Genomic DNA, 19,654 nt, shown 5'->3' with positions numbered 1-19,654 from the left:
GAGATGACTCATACCCTCAAAAGGCCTTTCAGCTCCAATGACTATATAGGCAACTAGCTCAGAAGTAGACATCCAAAGCTCGGGAAGTGCATTCCAGCCTTTACACGCTGTTTCTAGAGTTCCACAGCATGGACTGTGCAATACTATAGGAATTATCCTATCAAAATTTGTGAACCTAAGAAAGAAGAAAACTTTTATAGAGAGTCATGCACTTAAAATTACTTCTATAAACAAAGTTCCCTTTTCTTGCATTCAAACTGCTCATATCTGTTAGAAAACTCCAGGGAAAAGCCTTATATTTAAATTTAGTTATGTTTATGCTTTACGTGTTAGGTAGTTCCAATTATTATATTAAATGTATCAAATCTCAGTGGAATGACTGGTGATAAGTGTTGCATATTTATAAATATTATGTATTCCCAGAACCATGTTTTCAGTTATTAGAATCATAAATTCACATTGCTGAAGAACTCAGTAGGTCAATTAGTCCACATCCCCAGCCTAAATACATGAAAAAAAAGGTGACAGAACTTTGTCTATTTTGTTCTTAAATGCCAGCAACAATAGATCATGCAGAGTCTCCAGTCAACTCTTTCCAGTGTTTTTCTCTCCCTTGGCTTAAAAAGCTTTTTCCCTCAAGATCTAATTTGTGTCCTCTTTGCAATGTCTTTGCAATGTAGTTTAGTTCCTGGGCTAATGATGGATGTATCTCCATTATAAGCAGGGAAACAGGTTCCTCAGTTCCTTTCAGCAGCCAGTCATGCTCTCGGTCTTCTGAGCTAGGAAACCCCAATTCCTTCTTTCCTCACAGGTCTTATTTTCAGACATCTGCTCATTCTAATTGCTCCCCTCTGGCTCCTCTCCAGTCAGTCCACAAGTTTTCTTGTAGTCTTTTGAGTTGAAGCTTTGCCAATAATAGAGAGAGTTTGTGAACTGTGATAAGTTTCCAATTCCTTGTGAGAGAGCAATGTCCAGGCTTGTGCTGTAGGCCCTTACTGTGTTTGTATTTCAGTTATTTCGACACAAATGTTGTACTTTCCAACTCGTCCTTGCTGAATAGCACTTTCATGGACAAATGTCAGGTTTATCAAGATGATTTTGGATGCTACTCCTTTCCTCAAATGTACTCGAAATCTCTCAATATTATATATTAACTAGCCTTTTCACTTTTCAGTCATCCATGTAATTAATTAAAATATATTAGTATTGGACCCAGAACAAACTATAGCATAACATCACTTGGTATTTCTTCCCAATATGACCATGGACTACTGAAAGTTCTCTCTGGATATGGTTTTCCTTTTTGCAGAATATCTTATGGGTAGGTCAGAACAAAAATGGTTTCGACAACATTAAACTTATGACATTCTCTGCAGTGTGCTAAGGAATCACAGTATATTTGCCAAAATTATATTTGCCAAAACTATACCCAGAATGAAAAAAATACCAATATCACCATCAAGAAGGAAAGATATATTAATGGGTTTATATATATAAGATATATTAATGTCTTGCAATGTGTTTATCTGAATGTCTTGTCTCGGTGTAACAAATTTTATCTCACATGCTGTGAGAGTCCCATTAATTTAATGGAACTAGTGTCAGTAGTCAATTTTTTGTCAAAAAAAAAAAAGAAATTCTTAAATTATTTTGGATTAAGCTGTAAGCCTCTACAGGTTAAAAGACTGAAAAATACATGGGGGCAGCTTAATGAGGAAGTTTTTCAGGATGCTGTGCACTCAACCCAGGTGATAAAAAAGTGTGTAATTAATACTGTATTGTAGTGCTGAGGTGCACTAGGACAGAACCAAGGAGTTTGTCATTTCCTAACCTTTGAGGACTTACCCATGCAATATTTATTTTCAATCTTAACTCTGCCATACATTTTTGATAATAGATCCCTTTTTTTTATTAAGAGACGTATGCCTTAAATGTAATAATGCTTTATAGGTCCATCTTTCAGATTAAATTAAAGCATTTGTTTTAGGTTGGAAGCATATAGGCCTTTACTGCTGCCTTCTCTGGGCAAATTCAACTCCCAGTGAAATCAAAATTGCACTAATGCACATTATGGGAAACTGCTATGGGATTGGGAATTCAGGGAAGCGTTAATTCTTCCAATACTTTTGTTCAGGAAAGAAAAAAAATCAGTGATGTTGATCTAAAAGTTATGTGTCTTTGTGTAAACAAAAGATTCCTCTTATAAGTATTTTATGAGAGTTTTACTCCAAAGAAAAAGACACAGCACATGTGGTATATTGCTGGCATTTCATAGTGAAGTGATTCTATAGATACTGAAAAAATGGATTATTTATTGAAATTTATATATTTTTCCATTGGGCAGATATGCATTTCCTTGAAAATATTTTTACCCAGTCTAAATTTAACCAATCAGATATACTATGTGTATTCCTTAACCAAAAAAATGAACTCCACTTCTTTGAATTCACAGCATTTTGCAATATTCTTAAACACCAGGAAATCAAAGAGGTTTTTGTATCATTCTTCCCCCTGCAAGTATTCTATTGTGTATACCAGCTTCCAATTCAAAGTAATAAAAGCATCGATCTTCTAACATCTTGACAGTGGAGTTCATCTAATTCTGCATTAGCACTAAACACAAACAAAAAATTTAGTATAAGCAGCCCCAAGAGACACTTCAACCAAATTTCTCCATTTCCCCAAGCTAAATCAGCTCCTGAAAACTCAATTTAAGAAACTGACACAGACATTGGAGTTAGAATGGTAAATCTACTCCCCGTCAGTTTCTTAAATAAAGTTTTCAATCTTTGATTTGGTCTACAGAGATAGAGCTCTGTTCTAGGTACTTCTTTCAAGCTATGCTCATTAAAGATCATTGCTCCTAGTGTTTCTTCTTAATCCTGGCTGGAAATTGGAGGGTCTTTGGGTACAGGACTGGATACTGAAGAGATTTTCTGAAGTAAATTTTAGCTAGCCAGTAGGAAATGCTTGCAAATAAAATATGAATACCTAAGTACAGTGATATGATTCAAAAAGAATGAATGCAAAAGACAGAAAATGTTTTGAAATAAACTTCCTAGATTTTTGAGAACTTTCATTTTTTTATTCACAGATACTGTGCTTTTACGTTCTCCAGTATGTTACAGTAGGATCTTGAGGGATATCCCATAGGTATTCATGCTTCAAGAAGAAAACTCATTCTGTAATTAGGAGTTGGGGGTTTTTGTTTAGTCGGTTGGTTAGCTGGTTGGTTGGCTAGGGTTTTATTTGTTTCTTGAAGAACCGCAACAACCCTTCTAAGTCTTCAAGGAAAGACATTTTGAATCACAAAATTATTTAGGTTGAAAGGTCAGCTTGTACAACTCTTTTCTCAAAGGAGGGCCAATTAAATGACATTGTTCAGGTGCTTTTTTGATCAAACTTTTGATATCTCCAAGGATGAAATTTTTACCTCATCTCTGAGCAACTCTTCTAGTCTTTGGCTGTTCTCATGGTCTAAAAAATATTAAAAAATAAGCATAGTTTTCTGTGTCCCAACTCATGTTTGTTGTCTCCTGTCCTTCTGCTGTGCACCTCTGAAGGGTACCTGGCTCTACCTTCCCTAGGCCCTCCATTTAGGTAGTTATGGGCAGTAGTATAACCCTCTAAAGTCTTTTGCTTTTAATGCTGAAGTGGCCCCACTTCCTCCACCTCGAACATCCTGTGCTCTAGTCTGTAATGAGCTTAAAAGCCTTTGCTGTAGCAAGGACGTGTTTGCTGGCCTTTATATGATAAAGAAAATCAGTCCGCTCCTTGTGAGATGGTAACCAAAGAGGCTTTATTTGAAATCTGCGTTCACTTTTATCTCCTAGAACCATGTGACCTCCTTAACCAATAGGATTGTCTATACTGGCACATGCTCCCCTGGGCATCCCTGCCCCAGTACATCCCTTTGTACCTAGACACGCCCCCTACACTTTGCTGGACTGGCTACACTCTGTGTCTGTTTCTTTCCTACTGGGAATCCCAGAACTGGACCCAGCCCTCCAGGTGTGCTCTCACCAGCGCTGAGCAGAAACAAAGGATCACATTCCTCGGCCTGCCGGTGACACTCCCTCTAACACAGCCCAGAAAGTTGTTATCCACCAGGACCCCCAGGTCCCTTCCTGCAGAGCTGCTTCCCTGCCAGTCAGTGCTCAGCCACAGGGAGAGCTCCATTCTCATTGAAAAGACTATCCAGGTCCTGTCTGAGCACAGAGCCAGAGACCACTCACATTCAAACAGTCTTGGGACCACTCAATGTAAATTTGAACTGAAAGCCAATCTTCCCTTTTGTACCTGTGAGATGAAGCAAAGCATCCAAACATAAGTCTTCAGCAACAGTGGAGCTGATAGCTGACATGAGCTGTCAGTGAACTGTCATTAAAATACAGGTGATCTAGGAATTAATTTTTAAGGATGCCTTCCAGGTACGAGATCCTACTCTTCAAATAACAGGATTTTCTCTGTTGTCTTTTATAAAATATCTCTTATAAATGTATTTAATACCCAAAGGAAAAAGAAGTCTGATTAGATTCTAATAAAGTCTGTATTATTTCTCTTTATATAAATTTTAATTTATCTCTTAAAAATAGAATAAAGTTTCTACAAGACTACTCTGGAAAATACAATAACAAGCAGCATTTTTTTTCATCTTTAAATAACATAGTTTATCTGTTAGCCACTATATCTTCCACAAAGTACCAGATGAAATTATTTGTATGTAAGAGAAAAGAGAATTACATAATAGGGAAAAAAAAACTGGAAGGAAGAAATAGTGTGATACCTGGAAAATTATTTGTTACCACCTAAGAGAACTATCAGATCAAAATTTTAACTCCACACACTGAATCTGCATATTTTTTCTACAACTTATGTATATTATACAGGCCGGTATATACGTTGTGCAAACTGGTGCTAAGTATAAGATTAGCAAAACAATAGATCTTTTTATTTAGTTGATTTCACCATCTTTAATTGATTGTTCTTGCATTATATGTAAGAATACATATATTCTTATATATGCAGATAGTCCTCTTATGCTTTAGCAGCATTACATGCCCCAGAGAAAACATGCAAAAAGAGGGACAGGCTATTCATCTGTGGATTAATACCTTAACTGGTTTCAATGGCTACAGTTTCTTTTATAATACATGAGGTACTTTCCTTCATACTAGTTAAAAAAAAATCTAACATGGCATCATATTATTAATCCTCAGTGGATGCTTCTGAAAATATAATAAAACCCATGCATTTACCCAAAGTTATGCACTGAATCTTTTTAAATGGCTTTGAATTTTTCTTAGGAGGCTGCAGTTTACTACAGCTGTGGGCATTGTCACATCATAGCAAAGCTCAAAAGAGGAAAGGACACCTACTTGAAAAGTTTGCTAATGTCAACTTGTTTGAGATTATAGTTTGTTTATTAATGTAGGTGATGAAGTTTCATTTTAGTCAGTTTCCATGAGACTTGTCAGAATAGAAGTTTATGAATAATTTATTTTTCTTTTCTGGTTCATGGATTTAACTCATATCACCTACTCTGCATAGTAGGACTGCTAACATTTTCCCAGATTTCAAATTCAGCCTAATTACCCTATTAAATCAAGTTTGGAAAACCTGTAACATTTAACCATGAAAATTTCAAAATACATTTTTTACAGTGTGGTTCATATTGTTGTTTTTTTTCATTTTGAATACTAAAACTAGCTAAAAATGGATTTCCTGGGTAGTAGTCTCATTATTCAAAATTCTTTCTGAGGCACAATATAAAAAAAAAAAGAAAAAAGAATTATGGCTCTGGAACAGGAAAACTGTGTACTTAGTTTCTTAAAAGTAATTAAAATAATCCTCAAATACAGGAAGCTGCCAACATACAAAGTATCCTGAGGTGGTGAATAAGGCACGAACCCCGCTGGTGACACGATCAAGTGCCAGGACAGAATTAAACTTTATTACAAAACACTTTGGTTTTAATACAGCGCTTAAACATGTCACATGATCTCTCAACCAATGACATCCAAGCACTCTACTGAGCATGCGTCAAAGCCCGGAGAACTACAAATCCCATAATTCCTTATTACATTCTTCCTGCCACAGTATCCCATAATTTACCCAATATTCAAGATAAGCCAGACCTTATTATTTCCGTACTTAGATCACAGTAGTGGATAATCAAATTAGTTTTAATAAAACTAATCTATGCCCCATGCTGAGTGACGTGGTATCACACCAGAAAAAGAGAGAGCAATTTCACCTACTGCTAAATTAATTACTTCATGTAAAGTGAAAAGAGGTTGATTTATCTAATCTGATATAGCCTTTGGTATTCTAATAATAACCATCATCACCTGCGAGGACATGAATGAACACTTTATGAACTAAAGTTTATCAGAGTCATATAACATGTTCCCGTGACAGATGTCTTTTTCATTTAAAAAGTTAAATAGAATCTTTCAGGCAGGAACTGAAGGTGTTTTTTAGTCTGTAGGGTAAGTATAGGTCAGGTAGAAGTAGCTCTTGCCACACATGAGCATCAAAAATTTGGTGTGTCACCTGATGGGTTGCAGATGTGCAATTCCTTAAAATTGGTAAAAGTCACATCTAGATGTGAAATGTGTCAAACCAATGGTCAGCAATCATAAACATTCAGCAGTGTTGCAGTAGACCCTGCTACATGCAGGCTTTGTGCACGTTGTGCTGAGCATGTATCTATGTGTCTTCACTTATCTGACTTTTCTTTTATTGCCCCAAATTTTCAAGGTACATAAATGTTGTACAGCTTCAGATCTGAAGCTGTAGATAATGATGTATATTAGCATGGTCACATTTGGGACCCCTGGTGGCCTAGTGGTTAGCATGCAGGACTCTCACTGCTGCGACCCAGGTTCGAATCCCAGGCCCCCTGGGCAGATGGAGCTCGTTAGCCCTGTGAGGCCATCCGTCTATGAGAAGGTCACTCTAAACAAACCTACGTCCTGAGGGCCTCACTACCATTGTCCAAGCTTGCTTGGCCCCGGCAGATGAGCCTTAGGATTAAAGGGTGGGCTCAGTTCAGCGCATGCTGTGTCTCACCTAAAAAATCCATGGCACAGGCTGGAAAGGTAAAAGACCTTTCCCAAAAATCTTCGTTCGCGAAGACTGGCCATTATTATATTATTATAGCATGGTCAATAGTGGAATAAGTTATGGTGAAAGAGTCTGAAGTAGTTGATGCAGTACCATTATTCCCCACAATTTCTTAAACAGGGCTCAAGGTCTACATGGAGAGGGCCCACAGTTCTCCTTCTCTGCTTCCTGATAATCAATCTGTGTCTGGTGTGCTGCTCAACATCTTATCTAGGTCCCAAAACAAGCTTTCCGGAGTCCCTCAGGAATATTTATTAGTCTATTTCAACTGGGTCCTTTCTATTGACTTCAGAGGAATTGTACACATGCTTTTCATTTTACAGCACCTAGCACTAAGAAATAACCAACATCAAGAGACATTGAACAAACTGCATCAACTGGAATTTCTTTCTGCACATATTCTACAAACTTTCTGTACAGCATACCATTCTGCATCCTTCCTTACTAAATGTTGGATCATGCTAAAATTTTTCCTTTGACAGAGTTGGTCAAGCAAAGTATTCTTGAGGTGGTTTGGTAACCTGATAAACCATTTATTCTAGAGAAGGAAATAATTTTAAGGATAATAATTTCAAGCTGTGATTTTAATCAAGGCCTAGACCTTTCTGTTGCAGCCTACACAATGATGTTCCCAACTGACTGAAAGCTCTGCATAGTCTTTTGGATACTATCCAAATATAAGATGTCCTTGTGCTTAGAAGGGTTTTATTTAGAATTAAGAGGTTATGTATATTTGTGTCTGAAAATTCTAAGCACTATTGATCTGTGTATTTGCCTGGGTAAGCCAAGATGAGAGACACATCTCTTTTACTGTTTAAAAATAAGAAAGGGAAAAAACAGTCCCAAGAGAATAATGAACTAAAACATCTTTAAAAGCATTATGCCTTACTCATAAAAATCTGCTACTGATATATTGTGAAACCAGTTTAATCAAGCATTTTCAGCTCAAAATGAATAATCAGGGTTTGGAAACCAATCAGAATATTCCCTTCACTTCAGAAACAGATTTAGAACCACACTGACTTAAATTTGATCATAAAATACTTTACTAGGTTTTTTTCATGGAACACAGCTTTGGTGTGGTAATAGAGACCATATGCCATCACCCTGTTTCCAGCTCTTGGATGGTACAATGTAGAACACCTGAGACTGGAAAACTCTGCTGTACACCCACATTAACATGGCTTGGAGACAAGCTGTCTTTGTCAGAGAATGGCAATTTTTCAAAGCAAGGAATTACATTTAACTCAATTTCCTTAAACAAATTTTCTCAATTCCAGAATGATATCCTTGATTACTGCACAGTGAGAAATAGACAAGATTCCACAGTTAGCTACTACTCTGCAATGTGAATGCCTCTGCTCAGCTGCCTATTTCAGTGTATTTTTTCACTGCACAAGCTTACATCCTCTAGAAAGTAAATTTCCAAGAAACTGCAAAAAATTCTAGGTCTCAGGATCTTCACTAAATATGTACCATAGCTAAATTAAAATTTCTATGTGATTTGAACTTCTCAGTCCCCATGATAAGTGACATTAGGCTACTAGGAAGGGCTTAATTATCTTGTTCTGCACAAGGAAAAAAATCAGTGGATCTTAGCCCAGAACATTCTTAGTCTAAAAATATTCAGTTTAAATGTGACAAACATTCATGGGAGAGTAATATTCATGGGACAGTGACAATCATGTTAACCTTGCAATACAGACTGAAAGTTTCTACTTTCTTTTTATATCTTAGTTGAAGAAATTAAAAGATAAAAAATTTTAAGAAATATGTTAATAAAAAATGTTGGTACCACTGAACTGATTAAAATAATATTCTGGAGCTTAGCAGGTGTCTTTTTTTAATGAGTAGAAACAGAGAAGATTAAAATTGTTAGATTTGTCAGTGTACATATTTAATTACTAGAAAAATATGGAGATCTAAATTAAGATAACATTAATTGCAGCTCTAATAATTTCATTCTAATTATTTTATAGTATTTTATTAACATAACACTCTAGTTTCTTTTTAGAGTAGAAAATCAGGACTTCTGAGTCATCTCCTTTGTGCTGTTATCTATAATTCACTGAATTGTTTGGAAGTGCATTAGTAAATTGGAAATCACCTAAGATGCATTTGGAGCTTTTTTAACAGAATGCTGAAAAAGGCTATCAGTGAGACAAATTTTGCTCATTTTCATTGATGAACTTCAGAAGTAAATCTGTTGAGTAAATTCAGACTGGTTAAATCTTATATGATTAATGGCACATGTAAATTAAATTCTGTATCCAATTTTAAATTATACTAGTACAAAATTGTTCTACAAGAGGAAATTAAAGAATGTGATTCTAGGTTACTGAAAAAAATTCAAATGAAAGGGAAAGCATTACACACATACAAAAATTGGGGAGACTAAAAAATCAGTTCAGTTGCAACAGAAAAGAAAAAAGCTAAACTTTAAATATCCATGGTCCCTACGTAATTATACAATAATTATTTCCTGTATATCAACTGTGAATTTAAAAAAAAAAAAAGAGAGAGAGAGAAAGGAAAAAAAACCCCACAGCTGACAAGCTCTGTTTTGGCTCTTCAATGAGGACAGATTTTTTCTTTAGACAGGAACAGGTCTGCTTGCATGAGAAAATGGTACAGCCTGGTGGGAGTTAGTTTTAGTGGAATAAATGAGATAACAGAAGAAAAAAATGCCTGTAGAGGCCTCTGTGCAACTGAGGCATCCAGAACTACAAATGCTTTCAGACTCAGATCTTTTATCACTGAAACCTTATGTGATCATCCAGTCTCCAAGCAGCCTGTTCTTGCTAGTTTGAGTTTGATAAATGAAACAAGTGGTTACATGGTTGTATTTGACAAAAGTTATATAAAAGCTTGGCAGGTTTGCAGAGATTTCAGCAATTCCAATTAGAAAAATGGAAGAAATATTTCCCATGACACAGCCAGCCACAACCATTGAAGTCAGTACAATTCAACTCCCCTGAGTCAGTGAGATCTCCTGGACATTTAAGGAGAATCACTCTGAACCATTGCTAACTCTTTTTCCTCACAGCACTGTTTGGAATCAGCTTCTCTAAGGTGCAACCAACAAAACTCATTGAAACAGCAATATAGTGTAATTACTGCATAGACATAGGATACTTACTAATATGTGCTAATGCTAATACAATGCACACAGAGCTATTTTCCTTTTAAGCACTGCTGTACTCCTGATGCTTCTTATTACAGAGAAGCTTGTATTCTTTTTCTGGAATCTCTTACAAAGATTTTGCTGCCATGCTCTGTCCTCAGCTGTCCTCAGCCAGAAAATGTTATGTACTGTGCAGTTAACCCCAGCAAAAGTTGTTATCTACTGTGTTAAACACAGGCACAAAACCATCAGAGCTCAACAGTTTTTACAAACTAAACTGAAATAAAATTACAGACTTAATTTGAAGATGTCTCAGATCCTAATCTCTGAGATCTGTGTCTCCAAGACCTCCAAAGTCCAGGCTTTGCCTTATCTGGCAGTACTTCTACTGACCACTACAAATACCAGCACGTCTTCAGAATGTCAGCAAAGATGTCCTATTAAATATTTTCCTGTCTTTTTCCTCTTTGATTAATAGCAAAATCTACTTTAATGCACCAATTTTCATTAACAAGCTTTACAAATACCAACCGAATTTACAAAGAAGAACAGTGATTGGCAATAATACAGATGTATTTCTGTGTCCACGAAGAAAGCAGCTGTTTGTTGAATTTAGGATAATGAAATCTTCCTTGACATACAGTCTGTGAACAACAACATATTGGCTTACCCAATGTGTATCAACAATTCTTGTTAGTTTTTATAGCTTCAAGGCTTATCAGACCATTTCTCTGCATTTCTCTGAACAAAGTTTGAGCCACAGATGTTGGAAAGAAAACAGACAGCAAACACACTGGAGAGTATAGTAAATCTGCAGACTCTGGTGTAGACTTTGTCTATGTCCAGTAAAACTGTATTCAAACAGGGAACAAAGTAAATAGCAAGTGGAGTTTGTCCAAAAATAGCTCTAAATGCTGTCAGTATAAGAGATGTTAATGATAGATACATCATCCCCTTGATGGCTTCCACAGTTCTACAAGGGGATTCAAGTCTTTAACAGTTTTCTCACTAAGAGAAACATTTTCGTAAGCTAGATGACCTTCAATACTGAGTAACAGGAACTGCTCTGCTAATATGGTTACATGTAGAGAAACATGGCTGGAAGGTTATAGACAAGTTCAAAGTGCAGAAGAATTTATACCTGAGAAGATTTAACTGTGCAGCAGCTGACTTTGTAGTTAATAGGCTCCTTCTATATTTATTCTCGTCCCTTATATTTTGGGGATAGGAATTTGCAGAGTCTAACTTACATGTTGACTTGTCAAAATCTTATTTCATTATCATTCTTAATCCATCCAAGTTGGACCTGAGCCATGGATGATGTCTAATCTTACCAGAACCAGACTTCATATCTGCTTATCGTTTTGCTTTCTGATGTTGACCTTTTTTTGTTAACTGGTTCAATATGTGATAACTGCTCCTTGAAAGCCTTCTCAACCACATTATTCAAAGTTCTTTAAGATTTGAAGTTGGGGCTTTCAGTAGGATTTATTTTATTATTATAAAGAGTTAAGGAATATAATATTTCTGTGCCAAATATTAAGTCTATTTTATGACCAAGGGAAACTACACAGCCTTTTTCTGATTATTCAGAGTAAGAAATAGAATATAGATCTGATAAAGATCTGTAATTTTTTCACTAATAAGCATTCAAAGACTATTTCTGATCAAAACAAGATTATTTAGTCCTAATCACAACATTCAACTTAACTGCCAAAAGATGATTTGAGAGCAAAGGAATTTTGTAAATATTACAAATTATTTCAGAAAATCACCTGGGGATAAATTCAGGGATGGAAGAAAGCTAGATTTTGTGAAGTTTTATTTACATATGTAATTATAAATATTTGAATATGTGATTATATTTCCCCGTGTAACTTGGAGATTTACATGTGCTTTTGACTTGTAAAGGTTTGGATTACTGTACCCTTTGTAAGCAAAAATAATTGCCTCTAGGGCAATGATCTTCTACCCACAGAGCCCAGTTTTGAATTTTTATGTTTAGCTCCTCCTGATCCATTTTCTCTGCATCTGGCAGATGCATAACAAACACTCAATTCCTGCAAGCCAGTTTATCCCATTCTTTTTCAAGGAATACATTTTTCATGCCTTCTCTGCACTTCATAAAATATTTTTAGTCCATCATGATTCTTCTGAAGGTATTGCAAGTGATAAAATAGAGACAGATAATGAGTTCTATTCATTTGTGCTACATCTCTGATAAGAGACTAGAGGTTAAGAATTTTCCATGGTAACTAGAATGGCTGAAAGTTCTTCTGACAATAACATGATGGATTCCAATTTTAGTTATTTAGGAATAAATATGGTACTTTAAGAAAAGTTACTTTGAAGATACCCATTCTTTAACTTCTTACTCCAGGTAAGAAGACTAGTGTTCTACTTGAGGGGCCCTGACTCCAGAAACAAAATAATTTTCTGGCTTAGGTATAAGGTAAAAGTATTGATTTCCAAGAATCACATGGCAGACATTTCCAGTGTCCACAGCTTTCATAGATAGGGTTCCAGAGAACGGAGAGGTTTGTTGGGGATGAAGACTTACAGCCATACATAAATATATATATTTGGGAAAAATTTGTGTAGTTTATATATTCACTGTTGCTTTGATTACCTTCAAATGCTTGAAGTTAATCACCTGACTGAATTCATACGAAGCATTTTACATTTTCTCATACAGTTTATTATTTGCTGGGTTGGACTGTTGTGAGAACGGAGGGTAATTATTCATCACAAGCATATTTAAGGCCCTTCCTGCCATCTGCTAGCTGTGCGTGCTTATGCAGGGCAGTAATTGATTTTTTTTTAATGTACAAAATTTCTGTACTTTTGGTGAAGAACTGCAACTTCGAGAAAAAACATTCAGCTCCATTTCAGTGTCTAGAGTAATCACAGATCAAGTGACGTGTGACATTTTCCAAAACCTCTTTGGGTGGAGCTGCCTTTTTATGAGTTAGTGCAAAAATGGAAAATAGGTGGAACTGAAAAAATTACTATTTTGAAGAAAGGGAAATGTGGACATAGTGTATCTGCTACAGAATGGCATTCTTTTCCTTTTGGCACAGTAAACTTAATTAAATAGTTACATTTTAAAATCTTTATGAGAATCTTAATTATTAATGACATCAACAGGCTGAAAAAAATGTAGGTTAGGTGTGGTGAGAGTTTGGCTTTGCAAAGACATTACTTAAAAGCAATTTTTTTTTTTGCATGACTGAACACATGTACATAGACTAGATAGTCACACTTTACAATGAGGTTACAGTTATAAATTATTCATAAAGTGTTGGTAAACACTGTAGGCTATTACAGAATCCACAGAGTCCATAGTTTTGTTATAACTATGTGTAACACCCTCAAGTAATGTGCAACCACGTATAATTTATGAAAGTAATATTAGTAGTATTGTTTATGATGTATATTAATAATGTATTAATCCTTTATGAACTATTTATAAATGCAATCTTAATGGAAAGCATGGCTGACTAGTTACTCCATCGCACTAGCTGTATGGGAGTTAAAGGTTGCATGCCTCTGCCCCTGCTTTTTAACAAGCCAAGCAATCTTTAGAGAAGGCAACTCTCACTAGCTATTCCCTTACATGTTCCTAGGAAATTAGAAATCTGAGAGAAGCATTGCAAAGAGCTTTGGCCTGTAAGAAAATGCACAAAATCCTTTTTTACATCTTCTCCAATATTTCAGTAGGACTACCACAGGTCCATTAGACAAAACTCCCTGCAGATGTTCCATGCATATCAAAGTCTATGAAATTTTGATATGTTAGGATTTTTGTATCGTTTGGTACATCAGACCAACAAAACATAGGCCATATTTCTAGGAACTGAGCAGAGGAGGGTTGCTATGTAGGTGTGCATATCCATCAATCCTTATGGTATCTACAAGAAAATGGGTGATGTAACAGAAATTACTGCTATAATCTAGGCTACCATAATGTCTAGGAAGAGATTCTGGCTTGCAGGATTATTTTTCTGCTCTAAAGAATTTCTGCCTGCCAAGGTACAGCTACTTCTGCTTGCAGCAGGCAAGCTCCACTAGCTTTTATGTGACAGTGCAGTTTTATCACTGCTCTTTGCTTCTTTATGCATGCTGTGAAATCTCTTGCTGAGGCATTTGAGATCAGAGTACCATCCCCATGCATTGATTCTTCACTTGTTCTTTTGCAGGAAACAGACCTCATTCTGACCTTTAATATCTCAATGCATCGTTCTTGGTGGATGGAGAATGGGCCAGGCTGCACCGTGACCTCAGTAACCCCAGCACCAGACTGGGCACCAGAGGATCATCGTTATATCACTGTCTCGGGGTGTTTTCTTGAATATCAGTACATAGAGGTGGCTCACAGTTCTCTTCAGATCTTCCTTGCAGTAAGTGTTTATAGATAACTTCACTTCCACCATCTTTTCTGGATTTCTTCTTGTCATTACCGGAAGAGCAGAGGATTGTGACGTTCATTCACAAACCCTGGCTCTAAGTCTTAGTTTAGTTATGAAATTCTGTTCTCTTTCAGCTAGTTTGAGATACCTGCATGCAAAAACCTCCAACATACATATTTATTATTGTTCTAAGAACTGCTGACATGATACACTCTGCTTTCCTGGCCTTGATTTTGACCACTGAGTGTCCCACAAGCTGTTGATAGCACGTTACATTCAAATGACACTATAGTATATAACTTGTGACATAACAAGAAGTTGCAGCTATTGTTGTGAAAGCCAAATTGAATATAAAAGAAAATCCAACAGTAAAACCAGATTCACTGATCAGTTTGCAGGACTCAAATCTCATCAATTTGTCTTTAACCGTATTAATCCATAGGCACTGGAGTACAATGGGAAAAGTTTTCAAAAAAAAAATGTTGCATATGAATGAAAATCAAAACCAGAAATCTTAAATCTTTTTAAGGAGTATGAGAATCCACTGTTACACTACAGAAAATTTCAAAGGGATGAAAGCCATTTGTTTTCAGGGAACAATATATACTGTGGCCCACAGTTATCCAAAAAAGTGAGCAGCTTTTCCATCTGTCTATTCCCCAGTATTTGTTATCACTCAAGTTTAACTCATGGAATTATAGCTTCATAGAATCATTTTGGTTGGAAAAGACCTCTAAGATCATAAAGTCCAACCCTTAACCCAGCACTGCCAAGCTCAACAGTAAACCCTGTACTTAGTGCCATATCTACACATCTTTTAAATACCTCCAGGGAAGGTCACTGAACCACTGACCTGGGCAGCCTGTTCCAATGCTTGACAACCCTTTTGGCAAAGATGTTTTTCTTAATATCCAACCTAAACCTTCCCTGGTGCAAGCTTGATTCTGTCCTGACACAAGCCAGGATGCCATTGGCCTTCTTGACCACTTGGACACACTACTGGTTTATGTTCAGCCAGCTGTTGACCAGGACCCCCAGGTCCCTTTCTGCCTGGCTGCTCTCCAGTCACTCTGCCTGTAGCATTGCCTGGGGTTGTTGTGACCCAAGTGCAGGACCCAGCACTTGGCCTTATTGAACCTCATGCCATTGGCCTCAGTCCATCAATGCAGACTGTCCAGATTCCTCTGTAGAGCCTTCCTACCTTCAAGCCATCAAAAGGAGATAACTAGGACAATTTTTCTACCTTTTTTTTTTTTAATTTAATGAATGATGAACAAGAAACTTAAGGAATATATAGTTCAAGGTCAATTCTGTTCCTGATGCAACAAGATTTTCAGTGTTTGTGTGTTTAAATAGAGCTGTGTTTCTAGACTCATTCTTTTCAAGTCAGCGTAATGATTCAAAATAACAAACCATTGCTGTTTTGCTAGCTGTAGCCAACTACATCTGCATTATATTTACATTTGTGTTAATCTAATCGTGTTAATCACTTACATGATTACCATAAGTAAAGAGCTGCTTGTATGGGTCAGTTTTCCAAATCGGATGCTTGACTACTGTTTACATCACTTTTGCATTCCCAGTTGTGGTCATGGGGTTCTTTTTCTAATAGAAATGCTAGTCTAAATTCACTATCATATGAAATGTTACGAGAAACAGAGGAATTACCTGGTACTGCTCAGTGACATATAACACAAAGGAAGAAGAGCAGATACTGCTTGTTTTCCAGCAAATTAGCTTTAAAAAACCCAAGCATTAGATCTGACCTATCTCCAGTTAGTAGAAAAAAATTAATCTTTCCCTTCAATTTTCTTTTATGGACACTTAAATAGAAATCGTACTTTACTTGTAAACCTAAATTTCAATCTATGAATTGGATACTTGTTTTCTATTTGTATTTCTGTATGTTCATGACAATGATCATGCTAATGCTGAACTTGGCTTTTTCATGGACTGGTGGCACTGCAGCATGTTTTTAAAGATGCTTTCTACTGCCTACAGACAAAATGTTACAAAGTTATCCCATTTCATTGAGGACCACTTACATCAGCCTTTGGAAACATTATAGTGAGTTTATTTTGTACCACTTGGCTGTAAGCTCACAAGTAATGCAACTACAGAAAGTTAGGCTTTATGTAGATGTGATAATTGCAGTGGACAGTGGAAAGAATATGACAGCTAAGATAAAAACTATAAAACCTTCATGGTTTGTACTTTCTAAAAAGTAAGTCTTAAGGTGGGCTGTGAAATATTTCAAGGATTGCAGACAGATATTCTCCTGATGAAGTGCAAAAAAACTGATAGTCTCCAAGAGAACTTCTCTCCTCAGAGATATGTGTCCCAGAACCAAATAGCAAGAGACTGTGCATCATAAAAATGCTGCTGCCAATTTTGTGTAAGTAAACATTGATTTTAGATTTTTAAGGGTGACATTTTGGAGAGTTTTCATTTCTCCTACTGCTTAAACAAAGTAGCAATTAAGACAACCAGAAGGTTACATAATCCCAAAAGTCAGGGGAGTCCCCAGTGTGCGTAGTAGTGACGTTCATTTTGTAGTACCAGCCTTGGAATAGTAGAGAGATAGATGTGGTGATGCACAGATATTTTGCCAGCTTCACCTGAGGAGTGTATTTTGTTCAGGTTAAAAAAATAACTGGAAAAAATTGCTAGTTTAGCTCACACTAAAGTAACAGAAAATTCAGTTTGGTGGTCTCTATACATCAACCAGCAGAATGCTCATGGTTTAGAAAAACTTCAAAATAGGAAAAAATTATTTCCAAACTAATGTGTGGAAGAAAATGCTCTGATAAATAAAGAATTATCCCAGTTTCGGTATTTAGCATTTATGTATGCAAAGCAGGGCTAGAATAACCCACAGTGATAATAAGGACAGCAAAGCAGCCACAATCACTCCTTTGTCCGATGAGACAGAGCACTTATTGCATTGGGTGATGCTTGTGGAAGACTACAGCCTCTGCAGAGCCTAACAATATATCAATTCCCGTATCACAGATGTAAAAAAATGACCACATAACGCACATTTATATCTGTCTTGTAGCCATTCCCACATCAGCACATTACATCTTGCTCAGTTGATGTCAGATTTTTTTTTTTCATGTTTATGGAAATCTATTTTGAAAAGCTTCTCCTGCTTCTTTACTCAGTTATTGTGGTAGTTGCCCCTCTGAAGTGAACCAGCACCAAAATCTCAGTGCAACACACCATGTTAAGTCAATTTCTACTCTGTTCTTCATATCCATACCTCTCTCTTGGTTCTTTTCAGACTAGGCCACATTGCTATCACTTTATCTCTGCCTGTTACCATCTTCCAGCAAGTTAAAAAGAGAAAGGGATTCTGAGTGAACACAAGGAAGGGGAATCTCTTTCACTCTTAAGTACAGCTTTGCAGGCTTGCAGTGCTGCAAAATAAACAAACATATTTTGTGGGCATGTCCTGCAGCACACAGATATATGGAACTGAATAGAACCGCTAAAGGCGGGATTTTCTCTGGTTTCTGTGAAACCCTGGGCTCTGGGAAAACATCTGAAGAGATCCAGAAGGGCCAGTAGTATCCTGGGGTGCATCGGGAAGAGTGTGGTCAGCAGGTTGGGGGAGGGGATCCTCCCCCTCTCCTTGGGCCCAGTGAGACTACATCTGGAGTATTGTATTCAGTTCTGGTCTCCACAGTTCAAGAAAGACAAGGCTCTATGGGAGAGGGTCCAGCAGAGGGCCACAAAGATGATTAGGGCTCTGGAACTTCTCTCTTACGAGGAGAGACTGAAGGACCTGGGCCTGTTTAGTTTGGAGGAGAGAAGACTGAGAGGGTATCTCAGTAATACACATAAATATCTCAAAGGCGGGCATCAAGACAGTAGCGCCAGACTCTTTTCAGTGGTACCCAGTGACCGGAGGAGGAGTAAAGGCCATAAACTAAAACAGAATAAGTTCCACCTCAACATGAAGAAGAACTTCTTTACATTAAGGCTGACAGATCACTGGATCTGGCCAGGAAGATTATGGATTCTTCCTCTCTGGAGAAATTCAAAACCCACTTGGACACAATCCTGGGTAACCTGCTCTAGGTGACCCGCCTTGGCAGGAGGGTTGGACTAGATGATCTCCAGAGGTTCCTTCCAACCCTAAAAATTCTGGGATTCTGTATTTCTATGGAACAACTCCCTCATTTCCTGCCTTCTCCAATTCTTGGTGAATCATAGCTGAATCTGCAAAGATGACATCTTAGCTTCATCACACTTTGACAGCAACAGTTATTTAATGCTTTGCTGATACATGCAGAAAAAATGCATCATTTTGGCCATAGCTAATTCAATTGTTTTATTGAACAAAATTAACCCTTAATGTAGCCTATGCTCACATACCGGGCAAAACTCTCCACTCAACTGTTCTCTCCCAGGGAAGTCTCATTTACAAAGCTACAACATCTTGAGCACCTGGCCTATTCCATATGCTCTGCAAGGACCCCAACTCTGCCTGTCCATGGTGCCTACAAATTACCAAAATGAACTGGTCTAGTGACTTGTATACCCATATGCTTCAGACAATAAAACATACTTATGTGCTTAATGGTTATTGATTCTTGTTGCTTACATTAGAGAAGCTATTTCATTTTCAGGTCTACTGGGTTATCAAGGATAGATATACTTAAATTACTGATCTCTGGAGAGAATTCTTCCAGGTAAAGAATGAGGTCAGTGATACTAATGGGGATTTGATTTGCAACTATTTGAGTTTCATTCTGTATAGTATTTACAGAGTGGAAGGCCGAATGGTAGTTCCCACCCATTTTTAAACAATAGGAGGTACAGCTGTTACTTCACTATGAAGAGGGCAGCACTTGGGAGGGACACAGTGCGGGTTATACACACCTGCTAACCTTGGTGTGTAATGTCAGGGCTTAAGATGGTCATTGGCTCTGTGTATAAATAGTATTTGCATCCCAGCCTTTTAGTCATACAGCTGAAAAAGAGTCAT

The 19,654-nt window shown here is 37.0% G+C and overlaps 1 protein-coding gene across 2 annotated transcripts in view; it reads left to right on the top strand.

The window, feature by feature from the left end:
• Nucleotides 1-19,654, top strand: part of NKAIN2 (sodium/potassium transporting ATPase interacting 2) — a 561,131-nt gene that overhangs the window by 459,436 nt on the left and 82,041 nt on the right. For both annotated transcript variants that reach the window (XR_003535639.1, XM_027692020.1), the window contains exon 4: nt 14,452-14,652. Coding sequence is in view for 1 of the 2 variants with exons in the window: in XM_027692020.1 (XP_027547821.1) it covers nt 14,452-14,652 (201 nt within the window). In the remaining variant the exon portion in view is untranslated. The remainder of the gene's footprint in view (nt 1-14,451; nt 14,653-19,654) is intronic.

The sequence above is a fragment of the Neopelma chrysocephalum genome, unplaced genomic scaffold, assembly GCF_003984885.1.
Source record: "Neopelma chrysocephalum unplaced genomic scaffold, ASM398488v2 Primary Assembly neopelma1_23, whole genome shotgun sequence".
Lineage (NCBI taxonomy): Eukaryota > Metazoa > Chordata > Aves > Passeriformes > Pipridae > Neopelma > Neopelma chrysocephalum.
The sequence above is the reverse complement of the archived record's forward strand: the minus strand, read 5'-3'. Positions and strand labels throughout refer to the sequence as shown.